The sequence below is a fragment of the Cnephaeus nilssonii genome, assembly GCF_951640355.1.
Source record: "Cnephaeus nilssonii genome assembly, chromosome: 13".
Taxonomy (NCBI): Eukaryota; Metazoa; Chordata; class Mammalia; order Chiroptera; family Vespertilionidae; genus Cnephaeus; species Cnephaeus nilssonii.
In genome coordinates, this window is record NC_137084.1 from 25340012 (window position 1) to 25360347 (window position 20336).

The window sequence follows — 20336 nt, forward strand, 5'->3', positions numbered from 1 at the left end:
GTAGTCCAATGAAACATCAGTGGAACCAAGAATTTCTTAAAGAAGAATGAAATAAAAGATATAAAAACAAGAAACTGAAACATGATAAACATATTTAGAAAAAGAGGTATTTTTGTTCTCCCAAGGAGAAAAAAATATCACATAATCTAGGAAAATAAAACTATCAAAAGCTTGTGGTATAAACAATGAAATAAGTATAATGTTGTGTGATTTTGACTATTTGATGGATGTTTGGATAGGGGAATCTATTTGACTTTGATTCTAGGAATACTCAAAAGAGGACAGAGGTGCTGGGAGCTTGGCACTGTAGCAAAGGAAGTGATATTGCATCTGCAGAAAGCATTCTTTTTACAGTTGTAATGTATATGCCAAGTGAGGAGTTAAGATATAGTGTTGAAATGTGATAGAGCATGATGTAAAGGTGCAAATATACTATTTAAAGTTACAAATTTAGTCAGTAGAGAGATTTAAATTTAAAATGGCAATATAACTATGAAAAATCAAAAGGTCATACAAATGAGCTAAACTTTCATCTAGCACAACAGAAAAATCAACAACAGATAATGTTAAACATAGTAATATAAATGTACTCATTCATAGAGAATTGCAAGAAATTTCCAAATGAATAATAGCAGAAAATATTTATTATTTTTTCAGTTACAGGACTGTCGTTCATTACAAGTTTACAAATATTATTTGACTGTCACACTGCATATAAAACATCTTAGTAATTTAATCTCAGAATATTCCACATACCCAACAAATATTAAGGACCAAACATGAATATTTTTTCTAAAAAAATAAATAATGTTCTAGGTTTGAAGAAGACAGCTTACCTTAGAGAGGGGGGAAAGATAAAGGAAATATTAGCAATCAACTCACCTAAGCAAAAGTCACTGAGGTCAGCAAAAGAGCATTTAAGTACAGAGTCTTTTTTATCCTCCTCAGCATTAACTGAAAAAGAGAGAGAGAGAAAAAGTTTTAAAAAATGACCACAGTGACTGATATCTAATGATAGCCAAACATAAATATTTTTAGTTACTGAGTTGAAATTAGGTAAAATTTCACTCAGTAAGGGAAGTAAACATCTGTAGTATATTTTCTAATACATTTATCCTCTGGACAAATATATTAGCCATTTTCCTTATTGGACATGGATTGTAAAAAAACCATTTATTAATAGATAGTGATTTCACAGTATTATTAAAAAAGATAATATTGGTATTTGCAAGTTATCCAAAGGAAGCAGCAACCCTAAGAAATTTTAAGGAAATATAGTCTAATAAGACACAAGCCTTTTAGAAAGGGTTGGGAAAATAAAAATACCAGTACACCCTACCCACTGAAGGACATGGTAGCCAGGTTGTATTTTGACTCCTGACTCCTGTGAACATAATGGTGTGCCTCAGACTGGCAGATTTACTAGTATGTGTAGAAAGTGCCTAAGGGCAGCCACAAAGCCTGTTTAATGTGGCATCTGGCGGATGCTTTCCTATATTTCAGCCCTTCTATTATGTAAGGCTTCAGTGCCAACATTTGGTTGGCAACACTTGTCCAACCACATGTTCATACAACCAAATCCTCACTGCTTACTGTCAATATTATTTAAAGTCTTTGGTCTTTTTAGGAAATTAAATTCATTATTGATGACATACTCTACTCAATTTCTGTTTTCTGTTTATAAATTTTCACCAGGAATGGTAATGAGCCAATGTTTCAGATGAGCTGGTCTGTCTTCCCCTGCAAACAGCAAGGACCAGGTCTAGGTTTGCATGGGGTTGGTGACTTTCAAGGCAAGACAGAACTGAAAACACATCTGGCTAACAAAGGCCTTTCCTCTAACTGGCACGGGGTACTGTTCTTCCTAGGCCAGCCTCCTCCTAAAGAGTTTTATAAATACTAGTGAAATGGATGAATATATGAAAGAAGAGATGGTTTGGGGGGAAATAACATAGTCTTTACAATTTGAACAAGAAAATAGAGCTCACCTTGCTCTGCTTTGTCAGCGGAGATTGAGGTCACAGAAGTGGGAGCCTGGGGTTCACTCTCAATGGACTGGAAGAGTGAGGTGGACTGGCTCAGGCTCTTTGAGTAGGCAAAGCTCTGGGCCAGGCAAGGCAGGGACCTCCGAGATGGTTTTAAGGGTGTTTCTTTTGCTATCTCACTCTTGCTTACATTCATACCTAAAAATCCAAAAAGGTGCGAGTTAGCAACAAGAAATAACCGAAAGAGGTCAACAAGTAATTTTAATTCTTGTGAAGGCTGCTTCTGGAAAGGACTCTGAAATAACACCATTTAGGAATGAGAATGAATTGAATTAGTTTTGTTTGTATTTTGCCAGGCAAAATGTTTAGAGATTTTTGTCATATAGTTCTGAGAAATAAACGGTTCCTCGTTCAGTTTAGCCTTTCACCATGTTTAAAGGTTCTGTATAAAAGAAATGAATGTTTAAGTTCACTGAGGGAGTTATGAGAACAATGATTTGGATTGTCTTTGGATAAATCTAACTAACCATTTAGGTTTTCAAGTAGAAAAATAAATAAAACCTAATTCATAAACATTCAAATTACTATTAATACTCAGAGCCCTTCTTTCTATACCCTACCTAGCCTTCCTTAAACACATGTATGTATACACATTAATGGTGACTAATGGTGATGGAGAAGCTGGAGTTAGCATGGTGTAGTACAAAAACAGGCCAGCAAGTAGAGGTCAAGAGAGAGCAATCGTGTGCTTAGTGTGACAGTCCCTCCCCTCATGCAGAGAGAGCGACCCACAGCTTGAGAACCGCTAGCAGGGTCGCCTAAGACCATGGGAAAACATAGATATTTACATTACAATTCATAATAGTAGCAAAATTATAGTTATGAAGTAGCAACGAAAATAATTTTATGGTTGGGGGTTACCACAACATGAGGAACTGTATTAAAGGGTCACGGCATTAGAAAGGTTGAGAACCACTGTGCTAGAAGAATGCCACTCCATTGGACTGACTCCATAAGGGGAAGCCCAGGAACTGTATGCAAAGAAAGCTCACTTCAGATGGGAAATGAAACAGGGAATGGTTAAGAAATTTACTTATTAAAGGTCATGAATCTAGCAACTGACAGAACTGCATGTTTTAAAGCTACAGCATTGGATTCCAAAGCCTATGAACTTTCCAGAAAACTCCATGGCTCCTCATGAGCCCCAATCTCAGATGGTTTATTTCCTATTGTTTGGCTTAGTATAAATAGCACACACATTTTAAGCAGAGTGCTCTGAAAGTAGAAACCACAGAACTAAAGCAAACCTCGGAGCCTCTGATAATTCTATATCTGCAATCTTGGTGAACTGTGGAATATATTTGATGAAAAAGGAACATATGCTTCTTGGTACCCATCAACAGGAAATGTCTACCCACCATCTATCAAACTGTATTTCTTCTATTTTAAACTGCCCTATAAAATAACATATATGAATAATAATCTGCTATGAGGTAACAATGTGTGTAACTGAGTTATACAAAATGAAAGTTAATATTTTAATATTACTCATTCAGCTTTCCATTATTTATTTAATAATTTCAAACAATTTTTTAGGTTTTTCTCTGAGCCAGGCCTTAACTCAGTGTTGGGAATAAAATGGTGTGTACTCAGAGGGGAAACAGATACATAAAAGCAGATCTTTGTATTAAAAACCATTAAAATAATATTCATAGACCATTACAAAATCATCCAAGAGGAACTTCTAATCCAGATGGTGGTACCAGTGTAGTCTTATCAGTGAAGGTCATCTGAACTGATTATTTTGGGCATATTTCTTCTCCTGAGTTTTTATTATTTATAATTATTGGGTTTAACACATTTTCTTCAAAGGAATGTATACATAGGAAGAAATTCTGTAGAAAATTCTTCATAAACACATAAATACTAAAATATTTGTACACAAAGAAATGAACACAAAGAAAATTGAGAACATAATGTTGAAGACAAAATGTCATTAATACAAATGCAGTTTTCTCATCTTCTGAATTATTGTTTCCAAAGATATTATACTGGTCATCAAACTGAAAGTCAGATATCCTGTGTACAAAAGAGTACAAAGTTTCTTTTTCAAGTTCCCCATCAAATGTCATCACATTCTGCTTGGCATAACCAGCAATTCTGTTCTTTGCTTGGCGTGATTAACATTAACTTCCCCAGAGGAAATTCAGCCTTTTTTCTTCTATATTCCAAAGTTCCATTTCTCTTCTTATATGGCTTTACATGGTACCTTTAAATAATACTTGATAACTACCCATTTAAAGTTAATAACTAGAAAGCAGACCATGGTAACGTCAGGATGGGTAAACATATTCAGCTCTTGAGTTCAAAGATAAACCTGTAAAACTGGCAGAAAATGTGTCATTTCCTATATTTAGAACAGATTTTTCTAAAAAACAATTAGTACCCTTTCCAAATGTTCTAAGAGCACTTCATAAATGCTCCCAAATTTTTAAAAGAATATAATAAAATGACGATTTCACTTGGGTATACAAAAAGATCCAAGAGGTATAATAGCAAAAAAAATACATTTTCTAAAAATGCATTTGCATAAGACATCAGAAGAGAAAATATTGCTATTCATGATACTGTATATAGAAAACTCTAAAGATTTTATCAAAAATTTATAGAACTGATAAATGAATTCAGTTATGTAGCAGGATACAAGATAAATATCCAGAAATAAGTTGCATTTCTGTACATCAATTATAAACTATCATAAAGAGAAACTAATAATACAATCCCCAATTACAAATGCATAAAAAACAGCCTTGGAATAAATTTAACCAAGGATGTAAAAGATCTGTACTAAAAAAAATTTAAGGCACTGAAGAAAGAAACTAAACAAGTGGAAACAAATACCCTATTCACAGACAGGAAGAATTAATATCGTTAAAAGGTCCATACTACCCAAAGCAATCTATAGATTCAATACAATGCCTCTCAAGATACCAATGGTGCTGCAGTCTTTCTGCAGCCAAGGTTCAGGAACATGGAGAAGGGCTGTGCATAAATGAATTAGAAGAGTCAAAAAATATAAATTTGGAAGGCATTGGGGGAGCCAGGTGGAAACTTAGCTCTAGTGACTAAGCTCCCTGAATCTCTGGACTCATGGCTTTTTATTTACTGGAAAACACATTGGTCCTTTAGGAATGCAAACGGGCATATCAAAGGTAAGGTTTGGTAAACAGGAAAAGGTTATCAGGTTAGGGGAAATGCCTATAGCTGTTCAGCAGCAGGTAATAATATGCAGATTATCAGCCCTGCTGAAGCCCCAAGGTCCATCAGCCTTCTGATGAACTTCTTGCATAATTATGTCCTGCTAGAATTTGCCTCCAGCACAATGGAGTACTTTACAGATCTTGAAAAAATATTCCAAAATTTTATATGAAGTATAAAAGACTCCAAATAGCCACCTCAATCTTGAGAAAGAAGAACAAAATTAGAGGAATCAAGCTTCCTGATATCAAAATATACTACAAGGCCATATTAATCAAAACAGCATTATTTTTGCATTAAAAAACCAACAACAACAGGCATAAAGATCAATGGAACAGAATATAAAGCCCAGAAAAAAAGCCCATACCTTCATGGTCAATTAATATTTGACAAAGGAGACTAGAACATACAGTGGGGTAAAATTAGTCTATTCGATAAATGGTGTGAGGGAAATTGGAGAGATACATTGAAAAAATGAAACTAGATCGCTTTCTTGTACCATACATAAGAATAAACTAAAAATGGATTAAAGTCTTAATGTTAGACTCAAAACCATAATCATTCTAGAAGAAAACATAGGCAGTAAAACCTTGGACATTTCTCATAGCAATATTTTTTCTAATATATCTCCTCAGGCAACGGAAACAAAAGACAATTATAGCACCTATGTGCTTAGAGGAATGTATCCACTACCAAACCACAGACTGGCATGGAGGGAGTCAGGGAAATAAAATACCCCAACTTCTCTTTTGTCAAATTCTGGTCTGCTGTTGCTGTCACCCACTGGTTAAATTTAAACAGTGGCTAGAGGGCCTGTAAACCCCTGGTTGTTGGGGTCCATAGATAGCTGATTTGGAGGGATAGACAGAGATTATCCACTACACATGAAAGATTTATAACTGCAATGGAGCTTTCAGCATAACCTTTGGGTGCAGAAAGCCACATACACATTTTTTTTTTTTTTTTTTTTTTTTTTTTTTTTACAATTAGAGAATAAAATTAAATGTTTTGGTCATAAACTATAAGTATTCTAAGATGCTTATAAATTAACTAGAAGCCCTATGCACAAAGATTTGTGCCAGAATGGGCCTTCTTTTCCCCGGCTGCCGACACCGCCTTCGCTCTGGCCAGAGTCGCCTTTCTGCTCCAGCCCGGAGCCGCCTTTCTGCCTTCCCACGCTGCCCAGAGGCCCGGAGCGGCTGAGGGTGGTGCAGAACACCTGCATTGTCGCCATGGCAATGACACAAGCATCCAGCCCTGCCCCTGGCCGCTCTGCGCCCATGTATACAAATTAACCCACCATCTTTGTTGGGTTAATTTGCCTACTCACTCCTGATTGGCTGGTGGGCGTCGCAAAGGTACGGTCCGTTAGCATGTTACTCTTTTATTAGGTAAGTATGGGAAAAGCAACATGACTTTAAAATACTTTTGAGTTTGCTTGCTATGTACAAGACTCTATACAAGAGAAAAATTTAAGGCACTGTACTAAAAAAAATTTAAGGCACTGAAGAAAGAAACTAAAGAAGATACAAACAAGTGGAAACAAATACCCTATTCACAGACAGGAAGAATTAATATCAGCCTTTAAATAAGTAACTAGCAAAATCAAAATCTATCTCATATAATTAAAAATATACTAGGATAAATAAGAAAAGCTCTAAGTTTAATGCAAGACAGAATACTGTAAGAAAGGCACATTATGAAGGGGTTTGCAAATTAGTGAAAATACATTTTAAAAGTCCTGAAGGTGACATAAGTGATCTCGTGTTTACTTTTATCTTTGTATCCTGTTTTCTAAGTCATACAGCCCACTCCAAATAGGTTAATTCCCCTTGTTATATGTCCCCTTAGACACATGTTCTTGCTTTAATAGGACTTACCATGTTTGCATGTATTTATTCACTAGAGGCCCGATGCACAAAAATTGTGCACTGGATGGGGGGTCCCTCAGACCAGCTTGCTCCATCTCGCAGTCCGGCACCCCTCGTGGGATGTCTGCCTGCTGGCTTAGGCCCAATTCCCGGGGGTATCAGCCTAAGCCGGCAGGCGGATATCCCTCTTGCAATCTGGGATCCCTCGCTCTTTACTGGCAGCCTGCTCGCTCCTTACTGCTCAGCTCACTGCTCCTTAGTGCTGCCACGGAGGTGGAAGAGGCTCCTGCCACTGCCGCTGCGCTCCTCAGCCATGAGCCCAACTTCTGGCTGAGTGGTGCTCCCCCTGTGGAAGCACACTGACCACCAGGGGGCATCTCTTGTGTTGAGCGTCTGCCCCCTGGTGGTCAGTGTATGTCATAGTGACTGGTCATTCTGGTCGTTCCGCTGTAACGGTTGCTTAGGCTTTTATCATGTAGATTAGGTTATTATTCATCATATAGTCTCTCTAGCTATAAGGGCAGTTTCCTGAGGGGCAAGGACCATGCCTGTTTTGTTCATAGCCACAGCTTTAGTGCCTGGCAGGGAGCCTGCACATACAGTATGCAAATAAACACTCACAATTTAAATGTGATTGATTTTTGTTTATTGATATTGTGATAAGTGAACTTGCAAACAGTTTATCAGTTCCAGGAACAGTTTTATAGATTCTTTGACATTTTCTACATAAACTATCATATTGTCTTGCAAAGAAAGGTAGTATAATTTCTTACTGTTCAATTTAATACCTTTTATTTCTTTTTCTATCTTCATTTAATATTCTAGGATTTCCAACACAATATTGAGTAGGAGTGGTGAGATCAGACAATCCTTCCTAGTTCCTGATTTTAGAGGGAACCGTTCTCTCATAATGAAGATGATGTTAGCTGTAAGTATTTTACAAATGCCCTATGTCATATGGAGAAAGTTTCTTTCTATTCTTAGGTTGCTGAAGGTTTTGTCATGATGAATCTTGAATGTGTTTTTTTTTTTTCTGAATCTATTGATATACCATGTAATTTTCTTATCAAGTCTATTAGTGTGGCAAATTATAATAATTGATTTTTGAGTTCTGAACCAACCTTTTATTCCTAGGTGATATTTGATATATTTAATTCTCACAAACAAAGATTTAATTATGACTATTGAACAGTAAGAAAACTAAAGTTAACTAACTTAAAGACATTCAGCCCCATTACTGACAAACCTATGAACTGAACTCAAGACCATGCGATCTCCAAGCTATGTTCCTCTTACTACATAGCATCTGTCTTTCACAGATATGCAGGAAGAAGTATTTTGATGGTCTCCAGGGCAACCAAAAAGCCTTTCTTTTCCTATTGAAAGGGAAAATAAGACATTTGGGGGGGCTAGCTATCTGAATCTATGCCAGTAACCTGCATTCTGACGCACACTCTTGCTAGCCGATAATTAACTCCATTTTCATCTGTGATGCCTGCCCTGCCTTGCAGAACCTGTTTCCCAGAATACTCCCATTTTACAGAGGCCATAAACCATGAACCATATACAACCCCAGGAGGGGGTTGGCAGCGCTGGCACCAGACAGGCCAAGACTCTGAGTGCAATCTCACTTCCCCCATCCCAACTCACGGGGGCTGCAAAGCCCACAGAAAGTCTGGAAGCCTGATCCATATTTGGGGGACAAAGAAACTACGGGTATAAAGGGAAAGCTTCGTCCATATTCATCACTCAGGATTGAGGGACTGACTCCCCTGAGTCATGGCACTAGTGCATCTGCAATAAGGGCTACTTTCCTGAATACTCTCTGAGTGCCCAGCTGATTAATCTCCTGCGCTGCCTGGCAGCTTATCTGCAACACTCTATTCCACTTCCAAGGTAAAGAGGCTCTGGTAAGCTTTTAGGAAATGGATACTTTTATTCCATTCAAGCAGAGCCCAGTTCAGTGGAGCCAATACTTTCACCTAGAATTTTTAGGCCAGGGCCCTAGTTAGATAAAAACCAAAACAACAAAACGCTGTTATTTTGCCAGAATGTTTTCTTCTCTACATTTCTTTTTCATGAAATTTTAAGTTAAGATTTAAAAATAAATCTCCTGTGTCTCAACTAAATCTTCGTTTTAACAAAATAAATTCTTACAAATCTTCAGGAATTCTACGCTCACAATATTTGTCTAGTTCAGCAGCGTTATTGGAGCTTATCTACTGAAGAGACATAAGATCATTCAAATAATGTCAAAGGGATAACAAAAAAATTTTTACTAGTATACACATCTATACATATTTTTATATAGGAAAAATAGTTTGGATAATCTTATCAAGAATATTATTAGAGTATCTAGAGCAAGGGCAGTTGTTACATAAAATGGAAATCAATAGGAAAACAATTGCTAACCTACATAAAATCAATGCTGAGCACTTCAATCATTATAACAGAAGGACATATGAGAATAATTCATTTAATTCAGGCAAAGTCTAATGTCAAAAACCTCCAGGGAGTTTCATCGCCTCCTAATTTTCTTTTAAAAGCTACCTGATTATAAATGTTCTAATCTTGTCACCATAGAATGAATAATGTATTCAAAATTGACAGACTGACATTGTAGAAAAGAATGATTTCAAAGTCACTCACGTTGTGCAGAGATTTAACATCCAGTTCAAAGATAAAGAAAAAGAGAATGTGTGCCTTTATTTCACTGTTTTCCAAGGAATCACTAGTCCTTGGTAGGTTTTCTTCCAAAGTGCCACACAAAGGAACAAAAAATGCCCTAGAATTTTCTTTTCTATTCTTTGGAAAGAAAATGAGCTGGTGGATAAAGAAGTGCCACTTTTTGCAATGAGAACAATGAAAAGTAAAGAAATGCAAAGTTGAGCAGATTCAAAAGGAGCCCACTAGCTGTTTTGTCTCCTTTAGCAGAAACTATACTCATAATCCCTGATTCAGATATACATTTTCAGTGTCAGTTTCCTTCTCTCGTTTTAGCTCAGGGACTGGATTACAGGCCCTTTGCAGTCAAAGAGGCGGCAGTGGTCAAACAGATGACTCTGAATTCAGGGTAGGTCACAAACCCAGTTCAGGGTACAGCACAGAAGCTCTGAGTTTAGCATCTTCAATTAGGCTCCACAAGGCCTTTCTGAGTACACACTGTTATATAAATGAATAAGTTAAAAAGGAATACGATCTTCTAGAAATTCCTATCAGATCAAGCCTATAGTATGTTTCCATATACCAACTGGTACAGTAGCCTTAGAGCAGTTCTAGGAATATCCAAGAACTTCTAAAGAGATTCTAAGTAAACCTGGAAATATAAAGGCCTTAAACGTAGCTTGCATGACTTCCAAACACACACACACACACACACACACACACACACACACACACACACACATTTCTTCTCTCACACCTACCCCAAATAGTATTTGGTCACGATAGGGGCAGAAATAGAATATTGGGAACCAGCTAAAATTGTAAGAAATATTAATCATGCTCTGTTAATCGTGACTGTTTTATTCTGATTAAAGAAGGCACATTCTAACTTGGCTGGGAGCTCACCTGAAAATACAACCCATCCTTCCAATTTGGAGCTGCCTATTATCATGGAAAGATTAACAACCTTGTTTCAGAAACCAGAATTGCCAGAGCTTTGAAGACTCCCATCCCTTTGCATATCACTAGCCCTTTTAAGACCCCCAGCCTTTGCACACTTGCAGACCTTTGCAAATCTCCAGCCAAAATGACCTGTAAACTGCCCATTTTGCATACTTTTTGCCTACTTCCCCATGGAATCTTTATCCTTCTACCCAATATAAGCAGCTGGCTTATGGTGGGGTGCAGAGCAGATTTTTGTGGATGACCTGCTGCTCTCCCATGCTGCTGGAAGTTTTAGAATAAATGCTCATAATGATTCAACCCTGTCTCTGTTTAATTGGTTCAAATAGTGACAGGCAGCATGGACCCAATGACAGTCCAGTTATAATCAGTCTGGCTCTGCCTTGTTACCTGTGGCTACTTCTATATGACCACAAATGTGTACAGTGGGGTTAAAAGTGTGCTTTCAGAATGAAAGAAATCACTCCTCTAAATCATAAACAATTTTCCCCAAATCAAAACAAATTGGCTGGACTATAACAGTCATCAACAATTCTGAGGAAGTGTACTGCATATTATCAAGAAGAAAAAAATCCCCAGTCATGAGGTTACTCTAACATTAAATTTCAATTAATTTCCAAGTTCTGGACCATAGTCTATGGTTAACTTCAGTAGTTAATGTTTGTCATGCTGTTTCTAAAAGAAGTCTGGAGGCCTTTATTTCAAAATTGCTTCTACTTATTTTTGTCTTCACTTTAATCTCTTTTCAAATTAAACTTCTTCTACTGTAAAGCTGCCAGTAAATGTAAGAGGATTTGGGCCAGAGCCATTGTGGGTAAATTCTTTCCACCAACTCAGTTCCTTTTTTCAATTTTTAAAGGAAATATCAACAACAATTTAAAGATTTGAAAGGGGTACATAAGCACAGTATATGACATTAGTGCTTCCTCCTAAAGTAAGAAATTATTTTAGTATTATATTTATTTTAAGTGACATTTAAACTGGTTAAAATAATATTTTTCCCTGCAAAAATAGACAGTAATTATACTGAAATTTAAAATATTAAACAACTTCTAGGAATTTCATTTAAGCCATCTTCAGATAATAGTTTTCCCCAAAATGCATGTCATATTTGCCATGAAATATTCTTATTTAGGGATTTAAAAAACACACTGTACAATTTAATTATTATCTCTAGTTAAAACAATTGAAGGGATATCTTAAGTACCTATGGTAAAGATAGTCTGGGATGATAGGATGGCAATTTGCAAATACGTGTGACTCAACCACACACAACTTCTTTTATTTCCTCTTCCTGCTTTTATGGCACCTTGGGAAACATAGTGCCAAAGCAGGACTCATCACTGATGAGTGAATATAGCTCATGGCTGCCATGGGATTGTAGGGTGAATTAAGAGTGTTCTCGCCATTCTCATTGTAAGACACACAAATACAATATTCTGTCTTATGAATCGCTTTAAAAAGGACTCCTGGTGTCTGGAACAATAGTGACTGCCTACAACATTTATTTTCAGAAATATAGGGAGATTTTTCTGAGTCCATGTATGACATTAGAGGTAAATAAGGAGCAAAATGGACCAGGTTTTAAGTTCAGACTAAAGAGGAATGTGGTTCTGTGCTCCTGTTGGTTAATATACCCAATAGTGCATCCATAAATATCCATGCATTTATATAATCTTTTATATTTATTCTGCCCTTAAAAGTAAAGTCTCTTTCTTCTGAATATTAATAGCACTTAATCTGTTTAATGAATAATAGTAATTTCTATGTGCATTATTATTTGTGTGAGCAAGCTATATCTCTACCATTGGACTAGGCCCCTTGAGGTCAGGGACCATAGAGGATTGTTCATTTCCTACATAGTAGCCTGCTCAGTGCTTTACATTTATGGGCCAACTTGAAGCTTTATGCAGATTTCAGTACCCCAAGGGCCAGTCACACCCCTTAAAATATAGTTTCACAGGCCCTAACCAGTTTCACTCAATGTATAATGTTCACAGAAATAGTTGAACTGATGTTCCAATCCAGATTTGTATTTCTTTAAATCCCATGAGATCTTCACAATAACTTTCATCTCTGTAACTTTTTAAAAAATTTAAATGATAATTTAAGGAAATATTTGTTTTTGAGATTATATTAACAGATATATACGTAATTTATTTCATTGATTTTCCAATTAAAACACTTCCAATTTTCAGGATCAATCACTTATATTGGGAAGTGTCCACTTCACTCATTATTTTGAAAAATTACTTGGTAAAGCCCGTCTATTGCCTTTTTGCATCTAAGATAATAAGCCTTTGGAATGTCAGAGTAATCCATTTTTAACAGACCCTCAGAGTACACCCACAGCACCAAAGCACCAGACCACAGAACCACTCATTGTTATCTTTTACCCCAAATACCATCTCTATGTATTGTAAATGTTAAGTGTTAACTATCCTATACCCATCAATGTAAAAGTGGTATTAGTCCAGTGATGGGCAACCTTTTGAGTTTGGTGTGTCAAACTTCGCCAAAAAACTGAGCATAACTCGGGTAGTGTGTCATTTTGAGGAAAAAACATTATGTCGCAAATGTTTCATCCTCAGGAGCAGCAAATGTTTCATCCTCGGCATGCGGCTGCCTCAGCGGCCGCGTGTCATTAGAAATGGCTACGCGTGTCAGTGCTGACATGCGTGTCATAGGTTTGCCATCACTGTATTAGTCTCTCCTTTTCACTCTTTATCCAATCTCAGAGATTTCCTGCTTTGCTTTCTCCCACCTCCCTAATCTAACACCAGTGGATTTCATGTAATCCCCCTTACATAGTAACTGGACAATCAATGGATCCGTGCTGCCTGTCACTACTTGAGCCAATTAAGCAGAGACAGGGTTGCATTATATATGAGCATTTATTCCTATACTGCCAGCAGTATGGGAGAGCAGCAGGTCATCCACAAAAAACCGGCTCTGCCCGCGCCCCCCCCCCCCACCATAATCCAGCTGTTTATATTGGGTAGAAGGACAAAGATGACATGGGAAAGTAGGCAAAAAGTATGCCAAATGGGCAGTTTACAGGTAATGCAGCCTGGATATTTGTAAAGGCCTGTGGATATGCAAAGGGTTGGGGATCGGGTTTCTGCAACAAAGTTGTTAATCTTTCCATGATAATAGGCAGCTCCTGGATGGAGAGGTTAGGATGCATTTCCAGGTGAGCTCCCAAGTCCCACATTCAACTCTCAGTCTGTTAGAATTGTGCCTTCATTTAATTAGAACAAAACAATCACATTTAACACAGCATGATTCATATTTCTTACAATTCTAGCTGGTCCTCAATATTCCATTTCTGCCCCTATCAACATCTCCTCGTTTGATTGTAATGTATATTTAGTAAACTGCAAAACTGCCATTCTCTGGAGCATTTTCACAATCTGTTGAGATTTTGCTTCCGTGCAATTGTTGTCAATTTGGCTCAAATAAACTCATAAAAAAAATCTCTACATGTTTGGACATTTTTTATGTTGACAACGTATTTGAAACTCTCAACTATATATATCTTTGGTCAAGGTCCATATATTATGCAACATAAATATGCTAAAATTTGTTATAAGTGATTTTTATTTCAAAATGTTTTTCAGAATTGTTTTACATTTTCAGAACACCAAAAATAAATTAGAGTGTTTTTCAGAATAATCTCTTCCTTTCGCATGCTGTCATTTTTTTCATGCCCTGTACACATGGACTTGCCTTATGTCTGTGCTGGCTTACATGATCAGTTGAGTGCTTCCTTAGAATTAAGATTTGATTATGAAAGTGCCCCAGCAATCCACTGTAAGCTCATAACCAGTAAAAAGCAGAAACTATTTCTCCTGATGACCTTGCATATTAAAGTTTCTTTAACTGCTGGGTTAATGCCCCAGATTAAGAGCACAAAGGCAAAATAATATCTCCTTTGCAGAGTTACTATTTGTAGAAACACAGACCTTACCACAAGGGTGTCATTGTGGCAATAAGTACAAAAGCAATAATGATGAGGAAGTTATTCAACCTCTATGTGGTTAGCAGAATTGTATGCATTTTTTAAGCCTTACTAAATCATGAGTTTGGCCTTTGCAGACTACAGGAAGTAAATAATTTAAAACCAGAAGCCAATATAACGTATCTCAGATTCCAGGAAGGCAGTTGATACCATGAAGAGGAGAAACACAAAAGAAGAGACTAAGAAAAATGTCTTATTTCCAGTGTGTTAAGGGCAGAATAAAATGTGTCAGGTAAAACCATTAAGAATAGGGGTTCAAATATTTGGTGATGGAAGATTTTGACTCAGGGTGGTGGGCACACAATGCAATATACAGATGATATATCATAGAATTGTACACATGAAACCTATATAATCTGATTAACCAATGTCATCCCAATAACATATATATGATGTGCTTGGGTTATGAGGACAGGAGAGAAAGGGGAAGGACTGAATCCATTCAAAAATCAACAAAAGTAGAGGGCTCCATTCAAAGATGAATGAGACCAAAAGGAAATAACCTTGTTGAGAGTTTGATATCTCTAGAAAATCTCCTAAGCACTTTACATCTACTTCATTTAAATATAATAATCACTCTGAACACTATTTTTATCTCATTTGCAAATGAAGAACCAAAGATCCCTGAGGAAATAATTTGTCTAAAATTAAAACTGCTAGTAAATGGTGAAGCCTGTAATTGAGCTCCATTTGCATCTGAAGCCTGGACTCCAGCATTAAGTGCCTCTCAGGAAGACAAAAGAAAATGCAGGTGCTCAGGGTGGCTGTAGCACATGGAGAGGCGAGAACTTGGTGGAATGATGCAGATAATTAGGGGGCGGAAAGTCATGCTGCGGAGTTTCACTTGTGTATTTGATGGGAGATAACTGAAGCCTCTTAAATGAAGGGGGTGTTGCTTTAGAAAGGTTATTCTGGTGAGGGTGCTCTGTTATTAAAAACACCTTCACGAAGGTCCTGTTTTCAAAGGCAAATGGCCCTAGAAGAAATAATATCTATAGTTTGAAGACTTTAGTGCAAAAAGACTCATTGAAGCTCACAGAAAGAGACTGGTGGATAGAAGAAGGTAAAACTGGGCTCCAGAGGAGAGCATAGAATGTGACTGGACACAGTTTCGTCTCTACAGATTTTGAGTTCTTCCAGGTAACTGTCTGGATTGGACAAATCTGAGCTGGAGGAATGTACACATACCTTATATTCGCAACTCTATGACTTCGCCTTTACCAGTCCCTCTGCCTGGAATGGCCTATCTCCCTGCTGTACCCCACCCCTTACCCAAATTCTAGTCATCTTTCTAGACCGAGCTCAAAAGTTAACACATTCATGAAACCAATCCTTTCTGGTTAGTTCACTTCAGTTTCTTAATGACACATTGGCTATTTGTGATCCTCTCTCTCTCTCATCCAAAGGCTAATGAATAGGAGAAATCAGGGTACACAAGTCTTAGGATAATCCACAAGAAGAGCATCCCTGGGATTCTGCAGGGCACATCCTGCCTGGCTCTCTGAGGAAGATCTACCTCTCTACCAGAGAATGAAAGCTTTACTTATGTTTCATTCATGCCTTACTCAGTCACTTTCACATAGTCCCAACAACAGTCATCCATGCTGCAACACATCACATGATCTTACTTGAAAATTAATTAAAATTATTAATTATATCAGATATACAAAAAGAATAGAGTATAATACAGTGAACATCCATCCATCATATAAAACTTCCTAGTTGATAAACATTTTGTTAAATTTGCTTTGGGTCATGTTTTTTAAGTCATAAAATATTGCCCATACACAAGGAATTTATTTTACCTCTTTCCAGCTTTTCCCTCCATTTCTCTCCAAACTCACAGGAGTCTTTTGAAAATGCAAAGCCCGTCCCCTTGATTATACACTGGCTGAGAGTTCTTTATTTTCCTGCACAAACTCACTCTAGATTGCTTTAAAAAGGACTTAACACCATTTGGCTTTTCAAACTTTTACTGTGCCCAGAACCCTGAGTAGAATGTGAGTCTGGGTATACTCTTCCTTAATGGATTGTAAGTCGGAGCTTCCACTTGGCACTGCACCCGGGTATTTTTAGAATGCTCTTTTCCTAAATATTTATTCAATTCTGCAGGGCTTTATCACAAGCCTCTTATCCAATACAATACTGTTGTACAGCATCTTTTATTTTCAAGGACCTTTTTCACCCATCCTCATAACAATTGAGAAAAATTACAGAGAACAGGTTTTCTTCACCATTTTAGAGCTGAGACAAACCAAGGAATAGAGAATGTAAGAGACAAGCTGAAGGCGTTATAATCCACAATGGACTGAACAAAAAAATCATTTTAACATTTTACAATGTGTCTTCAGAGAACTTCATTCCTCTGTGTGAAACAAATAACTCAGAGTAATCTTCAGATTCTCTGCTATTTCAGTGTTTTGATTTTTTTTCAATTCCAGATATGCTAGATCTTCATCACATGTTTATTTTTTTAATTTGCAAAAACTTTTCAATCAAAAGCATACAAATTAAAGTACCATTGAGGATTCTAGTAACAAAATCAAATAAACATTCCAAAACACCAAAACCCAGATCTAATGAGAAACTGGTAACATTACCTACCACTTTTAGCCTAGAGAACTTGTCCAATCACTGTGGAAATTAATATGGCCCTAGCTGGTTTGGCTCAGTTGATAGGGCCTGGGGGCTGAAGGGTCCCAGGTTTGATTCTGGTCAAGGGCACATGCCTGGGTTGTGGGCTTGATCCCCAGTAGGGAGCATGCTGGAGGCAGCTGATCAATGATTCTCTCATCATTGATGTTTCTATCTCTCTCTCCCTCTCCCTTCCTCTCTGAAATCAACAAAAATAAATTAAAAAATAATATGGGAAGACATAGCAAGAATATAATGATGTTTATCCTTATGAATGTGTTTAATCCTAGGAAATAACTCAAGGGGGAAGTAATGAATAAGTTTCAAAAAAAAAGTTTCAAGTACTTTCAGTGGAGTTCTAAGGCAAATTTTCATGATTCATAAAAGATAGATATAGATACTGGATTCCTTCCTTTTTACCTAAGTAGTTTTAAAATTTACAAAGCATTTTGCATGGTTTTAAATCGCCCAATAATGCATTTGGTTGAGTGTATTTATTCCCATTTTAATGATGAGGTAGAGTCATCATTATCCAACATTATAGAGTTAGTGTGTAACAGAACTAGGGATTGAGCCCAGGCCAAAACAAACCAGTTCACAGTTTAAAGAGGGATTACGAATCACCTAACCTTTTCAATTAATTCAGTCTCTCTCTCTCTCCTTCTTCCCTCTTCCCCCTGCTACCACCCTACACAGAGCATAATGCCAATTCCTACAAAATTCAAGGTAAAGATAGTTTCCCAGTAGGTCTTTGGATCTCTTTCTTATCTCATTAGCACTTTTATAACCTTATTGTAATAACCTTCTCAATGTGTCTCTCACTTCTCTGTCTGTTCTCTCCCACCTATAATTCACACTGTACACAACCACACAAAAAATCCTCTTTTGAATTATCCAGACCTTCATGTCCATCCAATACTAAAGAACACTTAGGGCCTGATCTGAGTGCACAGTTCTGTAAAGCTTCACGAAAAGGAGTTTTAAAGACACTCCTAGTGATATCCCAAGAGCTTGGCAGACTACTCTGCCAACCACAAAACCACTTACTATGGATTTGAACAGTTTGAAGACACTTAACAAAACCATCCGAAGACAGGAAACAGTGAGTGGTTTATTGATTATTGATTGCCTACTTTTTTCCTTCTTATTTAACTTTTATATCTGCTTTTGAGTGTTACCTCCTAATATAACACTCACTGTTTCCCAACATTACACACACACTGAGCTTCCCAAAATAACTTAGTACATACTTGAGTTAGGCAGCAGAAGCATATGATACCTTTTCATTATAATTTTTTAAAAATAGGAAAGTTTATTATAAAACTCTTTTAAATTCTAGAATTCTGCAGAGCACATACAAAATTATAATTCAATGTTCCTAAGAGCCTTTTATTCAAGAAAAAATAATACCTTTTCACTATGAATAATGAAAAGATAAAGCACTATAAAAAGTATCTTGAGATACTCAACTTTTAGACAAAATTAGCAAACACGTGTGACTTAATACATGTTTATGATTATAGAGTATGACTATTAACAGGAATCAGAAATTTCTTTTCCAATGGTAGTCAAAGTTCACAGGGTCTCTAAAGAATGGTATCTATAATTATCAATTTGCATAGCACCCATTTGAAAATGAGCAGGTCAGCTTGGCTAAGGTTGGAGAAATATAATTTAAAAAATCACACCATACATTGTGCTAATTATGTATCAGTCCCTTGAGACATTTATTTATTCAATCACATAGCTATATTTGCTCACATTTAAATTTCCCAAAATCCTTACAAGATAGGTAAGATGTTAATATTCACATTATATTCAGAGGCACTGAGAGGTTAAGTTAGCCCAAGACCACAGGGTAAGTGGTGGAGCTGGGAATTGAACCCAGGCTGTCTCAGTACATGTTTTTATATCTTGTTGTAGCATTTTGTTTCTGTGTTTTGTTTTTTCTAATAAAGGGGGAGATTTCTATTTGGAGTAGTGCTAGTATCTCTCTGACTCTGGCTTAATCTTGTTGCCATGGAAATAGAAAATAAATCAATATACACGAGTTTACAACTTAATTTAACATATCAAACCAAGTTGCCCTAAAGTTTCATTGCCTAGAAAGAAATTCCGTGGGGCTTATCTCTAAGCACTGAATTTGCATTCTAAATACAAAACACCTATAGGTTTGTCTTGAATTTTAACTCTTCTCAAATATAAAATGTTCCCCAATATTCCTTTCTGCTAACATCGTACAAAATGCTCCAACATTACTCTATTTGGGCAAAGTTTAAAGTTCAGAATCCTACAAAAAAATCTAAGAAAGAAGCTATACAGAAAGGTTTGGGTGTACAGAATGCATGCACATGAAAGCATATTTAAATATTTATATGTTTGTTTACGATTTAATCCCCCTTTATGTAGATGCTGGCCTTCTCTCAATGAAGGTCATAGCAGTGCCTTCAAGAGGCACTATGACCAGAGGCATCAAAATATGTAAATTCCTAGAAACATACAACTGTCCAAAACTAAATCAGGAAGAAGTATATAATCTGAATAGACAGATTACATTAGTGAAATTGAAATAGTAATAAAAAAAAACTTCCAACAAACAAAAGCCCTGTACCAAATTATTTTACAGGTAAATTTTACCAAATATACACAAAAAAAGAAAGAAAAGAAAAGAACAAAAACTAATACCTATACTTCTCAAACTAAACTATTCCAAAAAATTCAAGAGGAGGGAAGACTCCTAAACTCATTTTACAAGGCCAGCATTATTCTAATTCCAAAACCAGATAAAGACAAGACATAGAAAGAAAATTATAGGCCAATATCCCTGATGAACATAGATGCTAAAATCCTCAACAAAATATTAGCAAACCAGTAATATATTAAAAAGATCATTCAGCATGATCACGTGAAATTTATTGTGGGAATGCAAGGGTGGTACAA

General features: G+C 36.6%; 1 protein-coding gene across 3 annotated transcripts in view; it reads right to left on the reverse strand.

Moving 5' to 3' along the window:
- Positions 1-20336, reverse strand: part of ANO3 (anoctamin 3) — a gene marked incomplete at its 5' end in the record, with an annotated part of 271320 nt that overhangs the window by 153807 nt on the left and 97177 nt on the right. For all 3 annotated transcript variants that reach the window (XM_079789410.1, XM_079789411.1, XM_079789412.1), the window contains 2 exons: positions 883-954; positions 1989-2183. In XM_079789410.1, coding sequence (XP_079645536.1) covers positions 883-954; positions 1989-2183 — 267 coding nt within the window. The remainder of the gene's footprint in view (positions 1-882; positions 955-1988; positions 2184-20336) is intronic.